This window comes from Panthera uncia, assembly GCF_023721935.1.
Source record: "Panthera uncia isolate 11264 chromosome A3 unlocalized genomic scaffold, Puncia_PCG_1.0 HiC_scaffold_12, whole genome shotgun sequence".
NCBI classification, from domain to species: Eukaryota; Metazoa; Chordata; class Mammalia; order Carnivora; family Felidae; genus Panthera; species Panthera uncia.
The window spans coordinates 18,374,934-18,394,816 of NW_026057579.1; the positions used below are offsets into that span (position 1 = coordinate 18,374,934).

The 19,883-nt window shown below is 43.0% G+C and overlaps 1 protein-coding gene across 2 annotated transcripts in view; it reads left to right on the top strand.

Annotated features, from left to right (window-relative positions):
• Positions 1-200: 200 nt before the first annotated feature.
• Positions 201-19,883, top strand: part of IFT172 (intraflagellar transport 172) — a 33,991-nt gene continuing 14,308 nt past the window's right edge. For both annotated transcript variants that reach the window (XM_049652369.1, XM_049652370.1), the window contains exons 1-18: positions 201-529; positions 3,004-3,147; positions 3,396-3,508; positions 3,949-3,988; positions 4,281-4,346; positions 4,556-4,635; positions 4,848-4,935; positions 5,848-6,062; positions 6,968-7,091; positions 7,492-7,587; positions 8,475-8,636; positions 9,010-9,063; positions 9,306-9,409; positions 9,585-9,670; positions 13,527-13,639; positions 14,474-14,641; positions 18,223-18,359; positions 18,595-18,702. In XM_049652369.1, coding sequence (XP_049508326.1) covers positions 491-529; positions 3,004-3,147; positions 3,396-3,508; positions 3,949-3,988; positions 4,281-4,346; positions 4,556-4,635; positions 4,848-4,935; positions 5,848-6,062; positions 6,968-7,091; positions 7,492-7,587; positions 8,475-8,636; positions 9,010-9,063; positions 9,306-9,409; positions 9,585-9,670; positions 13,527-13,639; positions 14,474-14,641; positions 18,223-18,359; positions 18,595-18,702 — 1,937 coding nt within the window. In that variant the 5' untranslated portion in view covers positions 201-490. The remainder of the gene's footprint in view (positions 530-3,003; positions 3,148-3,395; positions 3,509-3,948; positions 3,989-4,280; positions 4,347-4,555; positions 4,636-4,847; positions 4,936-5,847; positions 6,063-6,967; positions 7,092-7,491; positions 7,588-8,474; positions 8,637-9,009; positions 9,064-9,305; positions 9,410-9,584; positions 9,671-13,526; positions 13,640-14,473; positions 14,642-18,222; positions 18,360-18,594; positions 18,703-19,883) is intronic.

Sequence of the window (19,883 nt, forward strand, 5' to 3'; positions counted from 1 at the left end):
ACATGCTGAGCATTCACTGTTAGCTATCATTATTAGCCTTTTGATCCCGTGAAAGTCACATAACGTATTTGGGCTGAATTCCATCAGCTGCAAAACGTCTATGAAAGCAATTGCCCTGCTTTCCATCAGGGTTATGATGATTAGAAGAATGCATCCAGGTACTCTTACTCACATCAAGGCGCGAGAAAGACTGCGATTACGTAGCTCCCCGACTTGCTGAGGGCTTGTGGGCGTGGCTTGAGCCTGGGCTTGCAGGCAACGACGGGATTGGTTGAGAGGATTCAATTCCACTCGCAGTCCCGCCCTAGATCTCACTGCGCCGGCGCACGTTCTGTTTGCTTCGCCGCGAACCTACGTGGTGACCTTGCGAAGTGTGTGGCGCTCTGGTCGCATCTGCGTCAGCGGCAGTCGCTGCGGCTGCGTGGCGGGTTGTCCAGGTAACCACGGGAGTTGTCGCTGACTGGTGGCATCTGAGAGACAGGTGTTCGTCATGCAGTTGAAGCACCTGAGGACCCTGCTGAGCCCTCAGGTGAGGAGTTGCGTGCCTCTTCCCACCCCCACCCACCTTCACGTTCCAAGAAAAGTGAGGGAACGGAAATTTAATGATGTTGAGCGCCTACTGTATGCGGAAGACCGAAGGCTCTAGCGATGATCCCGACTGTGTGCGGCCGATAGTGTTCAGTAGGCGAGACGGACCGCTAACCTCGGTAGCGTTCATTCCGTTTCCTTTAACATCAGTTGTGTACGAGGCCCCGTGCTGGGCGCACATGTAAACAACGAACATAAATCTGCACCCAGATAAACCAGCGCTTTAGGAGCAGGCCCAAAAGAGGGAGTGTAGGAGACCTTCCGTTCCTTCTGATGATGCAGATCTCAGACTCAGAAGAGGCGGGGCACTGAGGGAGGAAGCCTAAACCATGCTGAAGAAAGGCTGGGTTTTGGAGCTAGGAGACCAGAATTTAAATCCTAGTGGCAGCTGTACTTTTAATACATGACCCAATACCGCTGACTTTAGCCCAGGCCACAGTCTCTCTGAGCACTCACCCAACGACTTCATTGGGAAAATGGAAGTAACAATAATAGCAACCTTAGGGGAGATGATGGAAGAGTTGAAGTAATGTACACAAAGTCCACTGTAAACCGAAAAGCAGTGTAACAACTGATAGACAAGAGAGGAGAACTTTCAAAAATTCAAAGAACAAAATTATACAAAGCTAGTAATAATACCTGCCACCGTGTATGTTTAATATGTAGCAAGGCAGCATAAGTTAAGTTAGGATTGTGGTTTGTGGAGTCCAGCATACATGGATTTAAATCATGGTTCTGCCATTTACTAACTGTGTAGGTAAGCTTGAGCAAATTACTTAACCTTTCTGAACCTCAGGTTCCCCATTTGTAAAATATGCATAATAATGGCATCTATGTCAGCTTTACGGGGTAAAATGAGGTAACGCATATTGGGTGCTTATCAAAATGCCTAGTCTATGGTAAGATCTTGTTGAAGGTTAGCTATTAGTATTGTTTCCTGCCCCATTTAATCCTCATGACGGTGCTGTGAGGAATCAGGAAGGCTTCACAGAGGATGTGGCATTAGGAGGACAGAAGGAAATTGGGATGAAAGAGAGAGGTGCTCATTGCTCAGTAAACTGCCCCCAAAACTGTAATTTAAAAATTCCTTTACCCTAATGGAATAATTGGAAATGAAAACCTCCCTCAGTCTTTCAAAATAAGATGTCACGATGCCGGGAAGGGCAAAGGCCCAGGATTGGGCAAAATGATGAAGATGATGAGCAGTGGCTGTTGAGGCATCCTCCACCCCTGGAACCGAATTTAAGCAAGAGTTGGGGAGGCAAAAGTGGTGGTATGGCTATTTTCTGCCTCTGGTTTGAGGACCTTGATGAAAGGGGGCCTTTTTTTTTTTTTTAAACCCTTTACCTCTGATTTTGGAAGTAGGTGGGATAGGAGTGAAAAGTACCAAAGTTTTAAACCAGACTTCTAGAACCCAAGTAATTCATCACACAATTGGAGCAGAAACTAATTTTTTTATTTCAAGGAGGGAAGTCCCTAGTGCAGAACCATTGAGGACCAACACTCGTGGTAGACAGACGTGGCAAGAATAAGTCACTGGGAGATGATCCCTTCTAACCTGGGCTTCTGTTAAGGGACAGGAGAAGGGTAGAAATGCAAAAAACTAACCAGGTGGCATTGTTCATCCTAAGTCTCAACTCTGATTATCTATCTTACTCCTCATTCTGGAACTTTCACCATATCTCCTTTTCCTACCAAATAAGCCCACACTCCTTGGCCAGGCTTCCAAGACCTTTCCTGAGCTGGCCTTGCTCTGTTTTTCTTGCCTTATCTCCTCTATTCTATTTGCAAGATAGTTTCAGCTAAATTAAATTACTGTTTCTTGACCAGACTTCCCTTTGGTCATAAGTTCCCCATTTGTGGATCCATTCCTCAGAGCTTAAAGTTGATCTTTTAAACATAAAATTATCTCAAACTTCTCCAAACTATTATTGTGCTTTGTACATGCCGCTTTTATGGGACTCTTCCTGTTTTTGCACCATATTATTTAGCCTGGGGCAAGAATCAGATTTTGCTCTTTGTCTCCTTTTCAGCCCCTGGCCAAGCCCCTTTCTCAGTATTCAAACAAAATATTGAAAAAATGGCTAAAGACCAAAACTTATCGGACCAATTGAATTTACTTCAGCAGCAGACCTGGAATATGAGGAAGCAAGGCCATTGCAGGACAAATTGGTACAATTGATTTAACATTGTCACCTCTTAGTGTATTTGCATTATGGGTTTCTGGAAGCACCTGTTCTCCTGGTCCAGGGTTTTATAGCCTTGGAGACCAGGATGCGTCACAGGCATCTCTTTGTTTTAAGTACTATGGTGAGGAAAATTGACCAAAGTCACCCTAGAACTAAAGGAACTAGAAATGCTTCTGCCATTCTAAATGTGTGCCTGGGTTTGTTTTTGCCCCCGCTGCCTCTGCAGGATGGAGCTGCAAAGGTGACCTGTATGGCTTGGTCCCAGAACAATTCCAAATTTGCTGTCTGCACAGTGGACCGAGTGGTGTTGCTGTATGATGAACACGGAGAGCGGAGAGATAAATTCTCCACCAAACCAGCTGACATGAAGGTGAAGAGAGTACTCTGTGTGTACCTTAACCTGTTACTGGGGCCTTGCAAACCTGGCATTCTTCCTAACCGACTCTCCATCCATAAGCATGGGAAGTGGCCTGCCTCGTCTTTTCTCAGGATAAATCCCTCAAGCCCATTATGGTCATGCGTGCCCCTTTTCTTCTTTTTTCTCTTCCATGTGTACTCATTATTTCTTTTCCTTTTCTTTCTTTTTTTTTTCTTTTTTTTTTTTTTTTGAACTCTTAGTATGGCAGGAAGAGCTATATGGTGAAGGGCATGGCTTTTTCTCCTGATTCCACTAAAATTGCCATAGGACAGACCGACAACATCATCTATGTTTACAAGATTGGAGAAGATTGGTGAGGATAGAGACTGGGATGTGGGGTGACCTGGAAAAGAAGGGGGAGGCAGGAAGAAATGCCTTACCAGGGAGGGGGAGTAGAAAAGATGATGATCCAGGCTGAGACATGGAAGGCAAAGGCCTTCCAGAGTCTGTTGTTGCTTTCCTGCCTTTGCTTGCCCCATGTGTTCTGACATCACATCCCTGGAGGAATCAGCCTAAGGTCGACATGAGGCCCTGTGAGATCCTGGGAGCCCTGGTGATATAGCATCTTTGTTATTGTTCCAAAGCTGTTCAGGCTCCCTCTTATACCTCCTTTCAGGGCTCCTGTGGAATGGTAGGGAACACTATGGGGCCAGGGAAAGTATCTGCTCTTTCTTCCCTTCCCCCAGCATCATGTGTGGCAATTTATTTTTATGAAAGTGTTTTTAATACGCTTTCCCTCCTTTTGTTTGGCAGGGGTGACAAGAAAGTCATCTGTAACAAGTTCATCCAGACGGTAAAGTTCAGACCAATCTCTGGGAGATTAGAATACACAAATGTGTATCAGTATATCTACTTATAAATGTAACCAAGTGTTGTATTTTTTAACATTGAATCTGTCTTTGTACTGCAAGGATGGTGCTGCCAGGCTGCTCATCCCCATCTGCTTTCCCCAGTAAAGCCTAGTTGTGTCCTCTCCTTCCTTATAGGCAACTGGGGTGGTGGCATGTGGCAGGGAGGTTCAGGTTGTTGTAATTGTGCTGAGCTACATAGACAAGGTTATCCTTTCCATGATTTGCTTCCTACAGAGTGCTGTTACTTGTCTGCAATGGCCAGCAGAGCACATCATTGTCTTTGGGCTGGCTGAAGGGAAGGTAAAGGAAGAGAAACACAGGAGAGGTTGTGGGTGGGGATAATGGTTCTGGAGAGAGAAATATGGTTAAACTTCTCCTTTAAGGTCAAGTTGTGTGTTGGGGGGAGAATACAGAAAGACCAGTGTTTTGTTTTTTCTTTTTCTTCCCTTAGGACCTGGGTGAGACTGAAAGTAGCCTAACCAGATTTGTGTCCATTTTCCCATTTTCAGGTTCGTTTAGCAAACACTAAAACTAATAAGTCATCTACCATCTATGGGACAGATTCCTACGTTGTATCACTGACAACAAAGTGAGTAAGGAAGAGCGGTACCCCAAGAGCTTGGACATGTATGAAGAAGCATTGGGGATGTCAGGACTGGGAGACTATAATACGGAAGCTGGGGAGGACTGGTAGCAGGAACCCCAGGCAGGGTAGTGTGGGACAGGGAAGGGGAGTTTCTTGGTGTGAAACGATAATCTCTTCCTGTATTTCTTTCCTTTCCTCCTTTTCTCCTTTTTTAGTTGCTCTGGGAAAGGAATTCTCTCTGGTCATGCAGATGGCACCATCGTTAGGTATTTCTTTGATGATGAAGGCTCTGGAGAGTCACAGGTATAACTAAAGGAGGCTCTGGGATAGGGGGTAAGGAAACCCAAGATCCCTCCCAGAGGAAGTGGAACATTCAGATTGAGATGCCCAAGGGATGTGGCTATAGGAGCAAGACTTCTGAGAGAGGCATTTGGATACAGCCACAGACAGGGTTTGTGTTCAGGAGGCCAGAGCTTAGTGTTTGTGGGAAACGGGGAGTCAAGTTGATTGATTCTGAGGGTAAGGAGATTATTTTCATTTATGTAAAAGATATATTTATGTGTATAAATTCACAGGGAAAAAAAGCCGTTTACTCTCAAGAGGGAAAAGGAAAAAGATGGGAGATAAAAGAAATGTTCACATTTTACTGTATATAATTCTCTGTTGCTTGAATTACTTACGTTAAGAATTACTTGTGTAGGGGCACCTGGCTCTCTCAATCAATAGAACATGTGGCTCTTGATTTCAGAGTCATGAGTTCAAATCCCACGTTGGAGGTAGAGATTACTTAAGTAATTAAAACTTAAAGAAAAAAAAGAATTACTGTACTTTTGTAATAATTAAATTTACATCTCCTAAAAAGAAAGTCATATGCTCCCTGTGGGCCTACCCAGTGTTGATTAATGTGTAGGTCATCTCCCTTTGGAGGGCCTTCTAGGTGTTTTAAGACCTCCTACATACAAGTATTTTGAGGTTTCCTCTTGAGCAGAAGGTCAGTAAGTGTGTATATATGTCATATGTATGTGTGTGAGAGTATACAACAGAAAGACAGTTTGTAAAAAAAAAAAAAAAAAAAAAGAAAGTTTGTGAAGTCCTCCAGATTAGGATGTTATTAGGGTGGGAAAATGTTGGGAGGAAGATTTATGCAGAGTAGGATGGTCAGAGTGCTGGAGCTGTCAGGGTCAGAGTGATTGAAACCCTCTACTTCTGTCTTAGGGGAAGTTGGTTAACCACCCATGCCCACCCTATGCCTTGGCTTGGGCAACCAACAGCATCGTGGCTGCAGGCTGTGATCGGAGGATTGTGGCCTATGGAAAGGAAGGCCATGTGCTACAAACTTTTGATTACAGCCGTGACCCTCAGGAGCGGGAGTTCACCACAGCTGCAGCAAGTCCTGGGGGCCAGTCTGTTGTGCTGGGAAGTTATGACAGGTGGGTCCCCTTTCACATGCACTTCAGCACACTTTCCGTGTACACTCTGCTTTAGCCCAGTTATTCTCAACCAGAGTGGGAGACTGGATGAGAATCAAAAGTATGTTGAAAGAGATCCTTAGGTTTTAATTCATACACTTCCCTCTTCCTGCTCCCACCATCCGTTGGCACTCTGGCAGTTCCAGAATGCACCAGCATCTTGTTGTGTCTCTGTGCCTCTCCCTGGGACTCCACAGTAGAATTCATCTCTACTTTCTTTGTGTTACCACTGCCCCTTTTCAGACCAACTTAGTGTTTGTCACACTATATTACACTTTGATGTTTGTAGCTGTCTGGCTAAATTGAAACGCCCTTGAGAAGAGGAGCCTATTCAGAAAAATTCTTTTTAAATCTCCAGTGCCTAGATTAGCATCTAGTATATAATACATGCCTAAATGTTTGGTGAATGAATGAATGAATGAATGAATGATGTAACAGTAAATAAACACCCTGGGTCTGGGTCCCCTCATATCCTTAGAACACTTTTAACCTTAGCTTTGTCGGTCCTACCTTTCTATCCCCTTCAATATCATGTATATCTCTTTCTTCCTTCTTCTCTGTTTCCTACCATTTCTCTTTCCTTTTTCCTTATTTCTCTGCTGCTGACAGCTCATTTTTCTCACCAGCCATGATCTCCTTTTGTTGTCTCCACTCCCTTCACTCACCCCACTTTATTTTTGACTTGATTTTCCCAACTTCTTCTATTGAACCTTTCTGTCCTCTGCTACAAGACTCCCTAGCCTGTGTGTTCTTTTTTACTTCTTTTATTCTCTGATACAGCAAGACTCATTTCCTTCAGTTACCCACCCATTTCCACTCTTTTGCTCAGCCTCCCTCTGTTCTAAAAGCCACCTACTTAATTTCAGACTTCGGGTGCTCAACTGGAGCCCTCGAAGAAGCATCTGGGAAGAGGCAAAGCCCAAGGAGATTGCCAACTTATACACCGTCACTGCCTTGGCCTGGAAACGGGATGGCTCACGACTCTGTGCGGTGTGTTTACTAGTAATCCCTTTCTGCATGGGTGACTTTCTCCAAACTAGGAAAAATCTTGCCTTTACCTAAAGTACTCTCTCCTGAAACTAGAGAATCTCCTCTTCCATTTTGACTCCAACCTAAAAATATGACATTAAAGGCAGGAAAGAGAAATTCACACTTTATTAGAAGCCAAAAGAGACAGAGTTCTGTAGGCAGAGCTGATTTCTCTCTTTCATCCCATCACTGTGTGATACCCTTGAGCCCTGTGATTGCCCTCTTTCCATCTGGTTCTTCCAAAAACTGCCAGCCCTTTTACTGCCAACTCTTCTCTAGATTCTAGAACCTAGGTTTTGAGGGTGTCTCTAGATACTCTCCCCAGGCCTGTTACCTTTTATGCTGTCACTTTTCCTCCTAGGGCACACTCTGTGGTGGAGTGGAACAGTTTGACTGCTGCCTCCGGAGGAGCATTTACAAGAACAAGTTTGAGTTGACATATGTGGGCCCTAGCCAGGTAAGCAGCTGATGGCCTGCCTCACCGCAGTCTTGCCTGCGCTCATTCATCCTTGTGATGCTTTCCTGCCTTCTGGACATAGGCACAGTGTCAACCTTAATCCCTGGCAGAACTGTTCTGGAGAACAGAATGTGTCAGGGCAACTGCTTGGCAACTTTTATGCTGTAGTTCTTCCAGCTTATTGCAAGAAAATATTTATGAACAACATATCTAAGGGCCTAAGAGGTACAGAGATTGCTACTTACATCTTCCTGGTTTAAAACTTTACTACCTGTATGCTGTCAACTGGGGAGTTTGATCAATAAGATTACACGGATATGTCACATTGCTTTAGGGCCTCTGAACTCACCGTGTATGACGTTACAAGCTAATTTCCTAGTCCCTGAGCTCATTTTTCACTATCTCTATACCCTTTTCCTTTCATTTATTATTCATTGGTTCCTTCATTCTTTTATTTTCTCTCCATTCTCTGTGTGTGAGCACTATTAGGTATTGAGAACACCAAGATAATTATTTGTAATACATTGTCCCTTAATGAAGATCATTCTAGCAAGGGAGACAGACACATGAAACAACAATATAGTACACCATGGTTGAAGTCATCATAGAGGTTTTTACAAAGAGGTACAGGAATGTAGAGTGATTGGTTTTACCCCATGGAACTTACAGTCATAGGTATTGTGAGCACCTAAAGAGATAACATATGAAAGCATTTCATAAATAGTAAAGCACTGTGTGAATGTGAGATTTCATTTTTACCAACAATATCCTAGGCCAGATGAAGAAATAAGATGTTAGCTTTGTTTAACACTGTGGAGGTGGGCCAAGGCACAGCATGTTTGGGTTGGAAGAGGCCTGTTACTTACCAAGACTTGTTCCTTACCAAGGTGATTGTGAAGAACCTGTCATCGGGGACCCGAGTGGTACTCAAGTCACACTATGGCTATGAGGTAGAAGAGGTGAAAATCCTGGGAAAGGAACGTTACCTGGTGGCCCACACATCAGACACACTGCTGCTGGGGGACCTGAACACTAATCGCCTTAGTGAGGTAAGAACCAGAAATGGAGGGGTGGGGAATGGAGCATCTTGAGTTGCTACTTCAGGCGAGCCAGGGTCCCCAGAGGGAAGATCTCTGGGGAAAGCTCTACCATTCTGGTGCTGGGGAACTGATAATCCGGGAGTGAGACTCAGGAAGTCCAGAATCCTGGAATATGAATCCTCACTATTGGACTCTTGGACTGTTCTTATGCTCTCTCTCAGAAACATAGAGACTAGGGCAAAATCTGACACAGCACCTCTTTTGTGCAATGTCAAAGCCTTCCTAAACTCGATCTCTGTGCCTCCTACCCTTTCTCTCAGCATGGTCTTGGATACTTACCCACATTGTTCCTTATGTCTTCTCCCTCCTCCCTCCTTGACAGGTAGCTTGGCAGGGATCTGGTGGCAATGAGAAATATTTCTTTGAAAATGAAAATGTGAGTAGAACTTGATGAACCATCACCATCTCAATAAACCTCCTTCTAGCTCCTGTGTCAGAAGGATGGAAAGGGGCAAGGGGTTGAGGAGACAGCAGATAAAGGGGGAGGGTGAAATAGGCAGAAGAACAGAATAAAGAGAAAAGTGGGAGTCACTTTGAACTGACAGTACACCTCCCTCTACTGTTTGTCCCTTTCTTCTTGCAAACTTTCCACCATATAACAATTCCATTCATCCCCAGGTGTGCATGATCTTCAATGCTGGAGAGCTAACCCTGGTGGAATACGGGAGTAATGATACCCTGGGTTCTGTACGTACCGAATTCATGAACCCCCACCTCATCAGGTAACCCCACAAGGTTCTCTAAATTTTTGAAACCCCAAAGAATTCCTTTTTAACGTCTAACTCGTATAACCTCGGGTTAATCTAAAAACTTCATTCTGTATGGTACTTCAGGGCCCTTGGTAAATATTACAGTGGCCTAAGCCCATTTTGCCTTACCTCACCCTTCATGTTTCAGTGTCCGTATTAATGAGAGACGTCAACGAGGAATTGAAGATAATAAGAAATTGGCTTACCTTATTGATGTTAAGACTATCGCTATAGGTAAGACTTTCTCATAATTCTAATAACAGAATAGATATTTATATACACTTCCATATCACAGGATTGTGTGCAGTGGAGAATATAGGAATCTAAGAGGCACCAGGTAAATGTGTGACCCTGCTCTTACAGAGGATATGTGAAATGTTCAGGTGTATGTGTGTGTGTCTATATGTAGATATCTGCATGCAGATACAATGCTACATATATAGTCCTGCCCATATAATTATTCATGTTCTCTAGGCACGTATCTTAGGGCTGGAAATTGTGAACTGTAGAGAAGAACCATTAGCAAATTTATGAATCTTCCTGTCTAGACTTCATAGGGTAATAGACTATTAGAACCGGAAGGGGGCTTGTTTTCTGCATATTTTGTCATTAGTAACTAGTGATGACAGATTTTATTTGGATTTCACAAATGTTCACATAAATAAAGTTTATTCTACATATTAATAATTAACTCTGCATTATAAAATGTTCCAAGCATAGGAAAATGTGTATAGAATAACATAGTATTCCCTAAGAAGTATAGAGAATAGCATAGTATAGTTGTTAAGAACAAGGGTCTGGAGTCAAACCTCCCCATTTCTGTACCTTGTACCTGTGTGATCTTAGGTAAGTTTCATAACTTTTCTGTATCTCATATTTCCTCATCCACAAAATGGGGATCAGAATAGTACCTACCTCATATGAAGAGCACTTAGACTAGTGTCTGGCACATAATAAGCACTTAATAAATGTTAGCTATTAATATTATTACATGTGTACCCACACCCAGTTCTGTCATGTCCTGACCTCTCATTGTATTTACTTTGGATCTTTTATCTCTTGTCTTATTGAGGGACATTTAAGTTGTTGGTTTTTCACTGTCTCCAGTGTTTCTGTTCTCTGAGGTTTATACCTAGAGTGGAATTGCTGAATCATAGAAGAGGTACATCTGCAATTTCACTAAATATTTCCAAATTGCTCTCCAAAGAGATTGTACCAATTTACATTCCCACCAGCAGTTAGAGGTCCCAGTGTTCTTCATCCTCTCCAATACTTGAAATTGCCTGACTTCATAATTTGGCTCAATCTGTTTATATGAAATAATATCTCATCGTATTAATTTTTTGTTGTTCATTTGTTTATTGGCTGTTTGGATTTCTCCTTCTTCATATTGCCAGTTCTTATCCCTTGCCTATTTTTAAAATCAGGTTGTCTTTTCCTTGACTTGAAGGAGTCCTGTGTATGTGTGTAGATAACCTTATTATTTGTATTGTAGATACTTTGTCTCAGCATCTTTTAGTGTTCAGACTTCTTTAATTTTAATGTAGTTCATTTAATCACTTTTTAAGAAATAGTTGGTGATTTTTGAGGTCTTATTTAAAAAGTTTCTTACTCCTGGGGCGCTGGGTGGCTCAGTCAGTTAAGCCTCCGACTTCGGCTCAGGACATGATGTCACGGTTTGTGGGTTCGAGCCCCATGTCAGGCTGTGTGCTGACAGCTCAGAGCCTGGAGCCTGCTTCCGATTCTGTGTCTTCCTCTCTCTCTGCCCCTTCCCTGCTTGTGCTCTGTGTCTTTCTCTCTCTCAAAAATAAACAAACATTGAAAAAAAAATTTTTTAAGGTTCTAACTCCCTCCTATATTTTGTTTTTCACCTGGAATTAACTTTTGTACATAATGTGGGTCTAGATCATATTTTACTTTTTCCATGTTTAACCACTTATTGGAAGTCCATCCTGTACTCACTAATTTGTAACATCACTTCTCATAAATTGAGTTTCCATATATGTATGGGTGTGTTCTTTTTTTTTAACTTTATTTTTTACTTTTTAAAATTTACATCCAAATCAGTTAGCATATAGTGAAGCAATGATTTCAGGAGTAGATTCCTTAATAATGCCCCTGACCCATTTAGCCCACCCCCCCTCCCACAACCCCTCCAGCAACCCTCAGTTTGTTCTCCATGTTTATGAGTCTCTTCTGTTTTGTCCCCCTCCCTGTTTTTATATTATTTTTGTTTCCCTTCCCTTATGTTCATCTGTTTTGTCTCTTAAAGTCCTCATATGAGTGAAGTCATATGATTTTTGTCTTTCTCTGACTGACTAATTTCACTTAGCATAACACCCTCCAGTTCCATCCACGTCATGGCAAATGGCAAGATTTCCTTCTTTTTGATTGCTGAGTAATACTCCATTATATATATATATATATATATATATGCCACATCTTCTTTATCCATTCATCCATCGATGGACATTTGGGCTCTTTCCATACTTAGGCTATTGTTGATAGTGCTGCTATAAACATGGGGATGCATGTGTCCCTTCGAAACAGCACACCTGTATCCCTTGGATAAATGCCTAGTAGTGCAGTTGCTGGGTCGTAAGGTAGTTCTATTTTTAGTTTTTTGAGGAACCTCCATACTGTTTTCCAGAGTGGCTGCACCAGCTTGCATTCCCAATGTATGGGTCTGTTCTTAGGAGACTTTTACATCTCATGAATTTTGTATTTCACATCAGATTATTGACCTCAGAAATGCAAGTAACTGTAATGGAAATAATAATATAGTCCAGTGGCCTATGAGCCATGAAACTTTGGACAAGTCACCGCACTCCATAGGGCTCATCTTCAATGTGTATAAAATGACAGAGTTCTTCTCTTAACCTTTTTTGGTCCCTGACCCCTTTGAGTATCTAATTAAAATCATAGATCCTTTCCCAGAAGAATATATATAAACACATAATTTTGTGTATAATTTCAGGGTGTTCACCGACATAGGGCCCCCACAGCTCTAGCGTTCTATGATTTTACATGTAAATTGGGACATTAAAACATGGCCTCATGATTTTGCTATTTGTTTAATTAAAAGAAATTTCATTTTTTTAAGTTTATTTATTTTGAGACAGAGCATGCATGTGGGAGGAGTAGAAAGAGAGGGAGAGAGAGAATCCCAAGCAGACTCTGTACTGTCAGCACAGAGTCCAATGTGGGGTTCGAACCCACGAACCATGAGATCATGACCTGAGCCAAAATCAAGAGTCGATCACTTAACCTAGTGAGCCACCCAGGTACCCCTGCAAATTTCATTTTCAAGTTGGTCTTCTCAGCTGTAGACATTAGCTGATATTTGTCTTTAGCTTCAGCAGATATAATCAAGACAGGATGTTGCTCGTTGTTAATATATATAAATAAGAGTTGTAAGTGGGCTGTGTTCAGGAGAGTCTCTGAAAGCATCCTAGTCAATCCTGAGTGGTCTGTGCTAAATGTGATCATTTCTCATATTGTCTGCAGACTTCACACCAAACAAACATCCATCCCCAGTGTGGTCAGCCTAACTGTAGTCAGAGGTTCCTCCTGGTTTGTATGTGTGCCCTCACCGCTGTTTGCCCCTTAGTGCTCTTACATCATAGGCACTCAAAGTGCAGGTAACTCCTTGGAGCAAATAGGATCATCAAGGTCATTTCATCCATCAGTTTTACCTCACTGGGGTGCTAGAATTGGGGCTCTTCCTTAATGTGCTCAGTGCTGCCTTCCAGAGGATTTTGTGAGTAATGGAAGCCAGTTGCTCTGATCTGATCTGCTAGGAGACAACTCCAGGAGTCCCAGAGAAGAATCACATTTCTTGATGGATCTAGACCTTTGAGTTAACCACAGAGTTAAACAAAACCTCTACAATTTTAGAAGAAATCTAGCATCTGAAGCATCTTCGCAAAATTATGTTGCATTGGCCATTTGCATTCCTCATATTCTAGGCTGATGCAACGTTCGTAAAGCCCAACAGACGAGTGAAGGCAAGACCTTTGCAGGCTGCCTCATGTCCTGTGTAGGATTATATGGAATCTATTCGCTTAACCCTATCTCCTTTGCTTTGTAGTGGATCTGATTGGTGGCTACAACATTGGCACCATCAGCCATGAGAGCCGTGTGGATTGGCTGGAACTTAATGAAACTGGACACAAGCTTCTCTTCAGAGACCGGAAACTTCGTGTAAGAAGGTTTACTAAGGCCTTAACCATTGAGTGGTCCATAGAGGATGTAGTGCGCCTGCCTGCCACCAGGGATTGTGGGGGGCAGGATGGGACATAGTTCCTTGGTGCTATGCCATTAACATAGCAAAAGGCACAGAAGAATCAACATTATGTCTGATATCACAGCCCATCCTGTATTACCCATGAGATTGTATCATGATAGCACCAAAGTCAAGAGGAATTTGGGAGCTGCTTTTTCTCTTACTGTTTACAAGTCTAATGCCCTCATGAAACTGCCTTACCCATGCGTGCCTAGCTGACCTTTACCCACACCTGCTGCAGTGTTTTTCAGCTACTCTTACCTGACAGCATTGAAACTGGCTCAAGGATAGTCTCCCTCAGCCCCTTATTGACTCTAATCTCAATATGGTACCACCAAAGAGTTCAACATCCGGGGCAAAGAGACAATCTGGTGATTTTTAATTTCATTTCCATTGTTATGGAAAGCCACACCACAAATATCCAGGCCATTTAATTTGCCTGATAGCCTCACTTTTGTGATCCAGTGTGGCAACTCTGGCCCAGAGTTACTCTTAAGATTGAAAGTCCAACCATCACCTAACTTAAATTTCTGGGTGTAGATCTTTGCTCATTTGGTCATCTCTTACTTGTCAGAGTGATGATGTACCAAGTCAATATAAACTTCAAGGGTAGCAGATTAGAATGCTTTGAAATTCAGAATGTACCTGATTGGTGGGTTAGTTCACCATGTTTCACCATTAGGGAAATGGTCAAGGTCAGAAGATACCTCATATCCCCTTCTAATTGTGCTGTCTACCTCTTTCTCCTTCAGTTACATCTATACGATATTGAAGGTTGCTCTAAGACAATGATTCTCAACTTCTGCTCGTACGTGCAGTGGGTCCCAGGAAGTGATGTGCTGGTAGCTCAGAACCGAAACAGCTTGTGTGTGTGGTACAACATTGAGGCACCTGAGAGGGTCACCATGTCCTCTATTAGGGTATGTCGACACCAGGACGCCTTAGGCATAATGTCAGACTGACTGATTAGAGCCCTGAGGAAGCTCCAAAGGTTATTTGGTTTTCTCTGGCCCACCACCCATAATCTCTGTGATGGAGTTGGCAAGTAAATCTTAGACTCCCCCACAGCGGGCCAGGCCCCAAAACCATCCTTGTTCAGATTCCTGACATTATATGAGGTCCTTGGAGTATGGCTGTCTATTACAGCCCTGGGAATTCACCAGGTCATAATGAGGAGTTCTCTTAAGCTGGAAGAGCCCCAATAAGAGGGGCAGTTCTGGGCAGTTCCTGTGTGCTGATTCTCTGTTGTAAGCCAGGAAGAGCTTCTTTTTTATCAGACTGAAGATTAGACCCTCCTTCCTATCCCACCAGCATCACACACATTCCAGTGATATCCCAACACCTGGGAGGAACCTGTGAAAACCAAAGAGGCCCCTGTGTAAGGCTAGGATGACTGGTGTAGGTATGGATAGAACACTCTTTTGTTCTTTTTTCTCCTTTCTTGCTGTTTTAGACTAATTAAGTTTGGGGTTTTTTAGGTTGTTTTGTCCTTTTTTAAACACTTGTTTTTTACTGTTTTGCTTTGGAGGTTATACATTTTATTCCTATAGTGGTTACCCTTAGAAGTTGGCTATATACCTAACAGTCTAAAGTTATCTAGCATCTAAACCCCCCCTGCAAACAATACAGGGCCCCTAACTTTGATTACCTCCCCTCTGCCATTATTGTCCAGTATTTTGTCATCCCCAAAGTTAGACATTACTCTTTTAACACAGCCATAATTTGTTTAGATTTACCATCATGGCACCAGTTTCTCTGTTCACTTTTTCTTTTTGCATTGCTGATCTTCCCTCTGGAGTTACTTTTCTTCTTCTTGAAAGACAGTGGTTTTTCTTTTGTTTCGTTTTGTTTATTTTTATTTTTTTAATGCTTATTTATTTTTGAGAGAGACAGAGTGTGAGTGGGGGAGGGGCAGAGAGAGAGGGAGACACAGAATCCAGAGCAGGCTCCAGGCTCTGAGCTGTCAGCACAGAGCCTGATGCGGGGCTCGAACTCATACTGGGAGATCATGACCTGAGCTGAAGTCAGATGCTTAACTGACTGAGCCACCCAGGAGCCCCTGAAAGAAAGTGTTTTTAAGATAAATGCTCAGTTTCTGAAAATTACTGAAATGTAATTATCTAAATTTTTTGTTAAGTTTATTTTGAGAGAGAGAGTACTCTTCATCAGTACAGAGCCTGGTGCAGGGCTCAAACTCACGAACTGCGAGATCATGACCTGACCTGAAGTCACTTAACCAACTGAGCCACCCAGGCATCCCTGAGATTTTTTTTTTTTTTTTTTTAAATAGGCTTCACACCCAGCATGGAGCCAAAGATGGGGCTTGAACTCAGACCCTGAGATCAAGACTTGGATGCTTGATCCAAGGCAACCCTGGATCTGAAACCCAGGGTTCAGATATATTCCCTGGGCAACCACCCAGGCAACCCTATCTGAAAATGTATTTATTTGGCCTGTTCTTGAAAGATACTCGGACTTAGTACCCGATTCCCGATTGACAGTTCGTTTTTCTTAGCCTTTTGCAAATACCATCCCACTGACTGATTTCCTTTCTTCTGAGAAGTTTATTAATAGCCCTTTCTGTCTTTTCTCTCTTGTTGCTTTTAAAGTCTTTTCTTTCGTCAGTGTTCTGAAGTTTCATTACAATGTCTCACTATTTCCTTTTACTTAGCCTGCTTCATATATTTGTGTGGTATGTGGCATATTTGTGAGTACATGTATTTTCATCAAGCTTGGTAGTTTCTCAACCGTGATCTCTTCAGACGTTGCTTTTTCTCTTGCTCCATCTGGTCTTGCCCTCAGGACTCTAATTAGGCACATGTTCAATTTCGTGTCCTGTCTTTGTGCCTCTGTAACCTCTCTTTCATTTCCCCTTCTTTTTCTCACTCCAGGCTACATTCCTGATTATTTCTTAAGATAAATCTTTCAGGGGCACCTGAACGGCTCAGTCGGTTAAGCATCCAACTCTTGATTTCAGCTAAAGTCATGATCTCACAGTTTTGTGGGCTTGAGTCCCACGTTGGGTTCTGTGCTTACAGCTTGGGATTCTCCCTCTCTCTTTGCACCTCCCCTGCTCACTCTCTCTCTCTCCCCCAAATAAATAAACTTAAAAAAAAAAAAAGTTCAGTAATTCACTTTCATCATTGTCTAATTTACTATTTAAACCACCCATTGAGTTTTTTTACTTCAAATATTAAGTTTTTCGTAAGGTTTTATTTGGTTCTTTCTCCAGGCTGCCTGGCCATTTTTTTTTAGTATATACGCTACCAAAGTGAGCCCAACATGGCCATTTTTGGTAATCTCTTATTTATTGCTTAACTTATCATTTCATTTTTTAGGTCTTTAAACGTTTTACACTTATTTTATATTCCATAACTTTTTCCCATAACTATCTTTTTTCAAGTTTTTAAATTTTTATTTATTTTGAGAGAGAGCGAGCATGCATGCACACGAGTTGGGGAGGGGCAGAGAGAGAGAGGGACAGAGAGAATCCCAAGCAAGCTCCATGCTGTCAGTGCAGAGCCTGATTCAAGGCTTGAACCCACAAACCACAAGATCATGACCTGAGCCGAAGTTGGATGCTTAACTGACTGGGCCACCCAGGCACCCCATCATGACTATTATTTTTAATGTCAGAAATCCTTGGAGGTCCAAAACTGCTGTAGTTACTGTTTCCTCCTTTATAGTGGCTAACTTGTATTTTGGTACTTTTTTTTATTGAGCTCATGTTATGTTGAATATAAACTTTTAGAATCTTAAGGGCCTAAAATGGATTTGTTTTCCTGCAGAGATGATTTGTTTGCTTCTGCAAGAATCAGGCATATTAATAACTTTTGTTCCCTTTATTGAAGAGAGGCTCCCAGTATTCATGAGGGAGTCTCAGATTCAGCCTCCCTATCCTGCTGGAGGACCCATGATTTATTCTCTCCATAAGTGTGTGCCTTCAGGGCAGCCGTACCCTTTTACTTGCTCAGCTTCTGTTTTTTCCTGCTCAGGTTTTAGCACACTTATCTCTTTCTTTATTTCTTTTCTTTCCTTCTTTTCTTTCTGTTCTTCCCTTTGCTCCTTCCCTTCCCTCTGTTTTCTCCCCGTTCCCTTCCTTCTTTCCCTCCTTCCTTCCAGTAGGAGATGGGGTAGGAAGCATGCCTAGTGATTTCTCCAGATGAACTCAGCAACTAATGCATTATAAAGGATGTCCCAGGTTGAAGTTGTATTTTAACAAGAGGATTCAAGCTAGAAGCAGAAGGGGATGCGCATTTTGTCAGTTTACCTCCAGGCATTATTGCTGGCACAGCTATGAGTGTATTTTAACCCAAGGATATTACCATAGATCAGGAATTTTTACCTGCTTTAAAGAAACTAAATGTTAGGCAAACAAGGGCCACTGTAATTCCCTCGACGTGTGAGCAGGAGGGTTGGGTTAGGGTGGGTCTGTTCTGCAGTGGAGGCGGTGGAAACACCAACCTGGAATTGGGTGGGGGGGAACGTTGAAATTTTACAGGGTGAGGTCATAGGCCTGGAGCGAGGCGGGGGGAAGACCGAGGTGATGGTGACTGAAGGTGTGACTACAGTCGCCTACACACTGGATGAGGGCCTTATCGAGTTTGGAACAGCCATTGATGACGGCAACTACACCCGGTGAGGGTCTGGGCTAATAACCTGCCAGGTGGTGGGAGAATCTGGCTCTGAGGCAGGAGGACTTGGAATGGGTGGTAAAACCGGCCACATCTAAAAAGAACCTGGTGGGAGGAGATTAGACAAAAAGGGCAAACAATTGCCTGACCCTCCCTACCCCTTTCCCCCTGCCCCCTCACCAGCCTTCTTCTGTGTCTTGCTGACCCTGGACTGTTGCTTTGCTTCCTTCTCTCTTCAGGGCAACAGCCTTCTTGGAGACTCTGGAAATGACCCCAGAAACAGAGGCAATGTGGAAAACCTTGAGCAAACTGGCACTAGAGGCAAGGCAGCTCCACATTGCTGAGAGGTGAGGTAGACCAGAACTGAGGTGCTGGGCAGCTAGGAAGGATGGCCAGTGGGCATTTTGCCTGTGGGCCGCTCCTCCAAGCGCCAAGACACCACTTCCCTCCCGTGCCAACAGTGTCATCCTAGAACCCTTGCATGTAGTTATTCCAGACATTCTTCTGTCCTGGGTTCTAAGAGTATGTCTTTTACTGCTTTTGCTTCCCCTTCTTGTAACCAGGTGCCCTTTCAGAGTTTTAACACCCATATCCTCCAATCCATGCATCACTGTATTTACAAACATGGATTAGGAGTGTAGTTAGTAGGACAGACTTGGGTCTCCGGACTTCGAGTTGTCTTGTCTCCGTTTACCAGCTTGTATAACCTGCAGTTCAGTTATCCTTTCCAAGCCTTGGTTTCTCAATTTCCTGTATGTAAAATGGGGGTAATAATAGAATTTACCTCATTGAGTGGTAAAGAAAACCATGGTGGCAGTGAAGAAAGTAAGAGAATCTGTGCAAAGTGCACAGTAAACGTCTGTTGCTGCCATTTTGTGTGGGAGTCCTGTATCCCTTCTTTCCCAGCGAGGCTGCCAGCTAGTCCCAGGGGCTCTGACCCAGCATCTTCAGAACATACCCTGGATCTCTCACTGTCCAGCTCTACTGTCTCCACCCTAGAACAGACCACACCTCTCCTACCTGCAGTGTGGCAGACGCCTCTTAATTAGTCTCACTGATACTGTTCTTACACCCCTACCATCCGTTCATCATCCCGTGAGAGCTCAGGTGACTTTTTAAACCACAAATTAGATTATGTCTTTTTTTTTTTTTTTTTTTTTTTGCTCAGAACCTTCCAGTTGTACTTAGTGTAAGACCCATACTCCTTGCCGTGTCCTAAGGCCCAACAGTATATGGCTTCTGCTTCCTTCTTATACCAGGTACCTATTTGCTCATTAGTCTCCAGCCGCCCGTTGAGCACACCAAACTCACTCCGGCCATCGCACCTTTACACTCACTGTTCCCTCTGCCTGGAATAATTTTTCCCCATCTCACCGCGACTGACTTTTTCTTATAGTAGGTCTCAGCTCAAATGTCGGCTCCCCAGGCCTTCTCCGAGTACCAGCTTAACTGTCTATATGTGATATCACACTACTTTATTTTCCTTTTCATTCTTTGAAATACCTTTGTTTGTTTGCTAATTATTTGT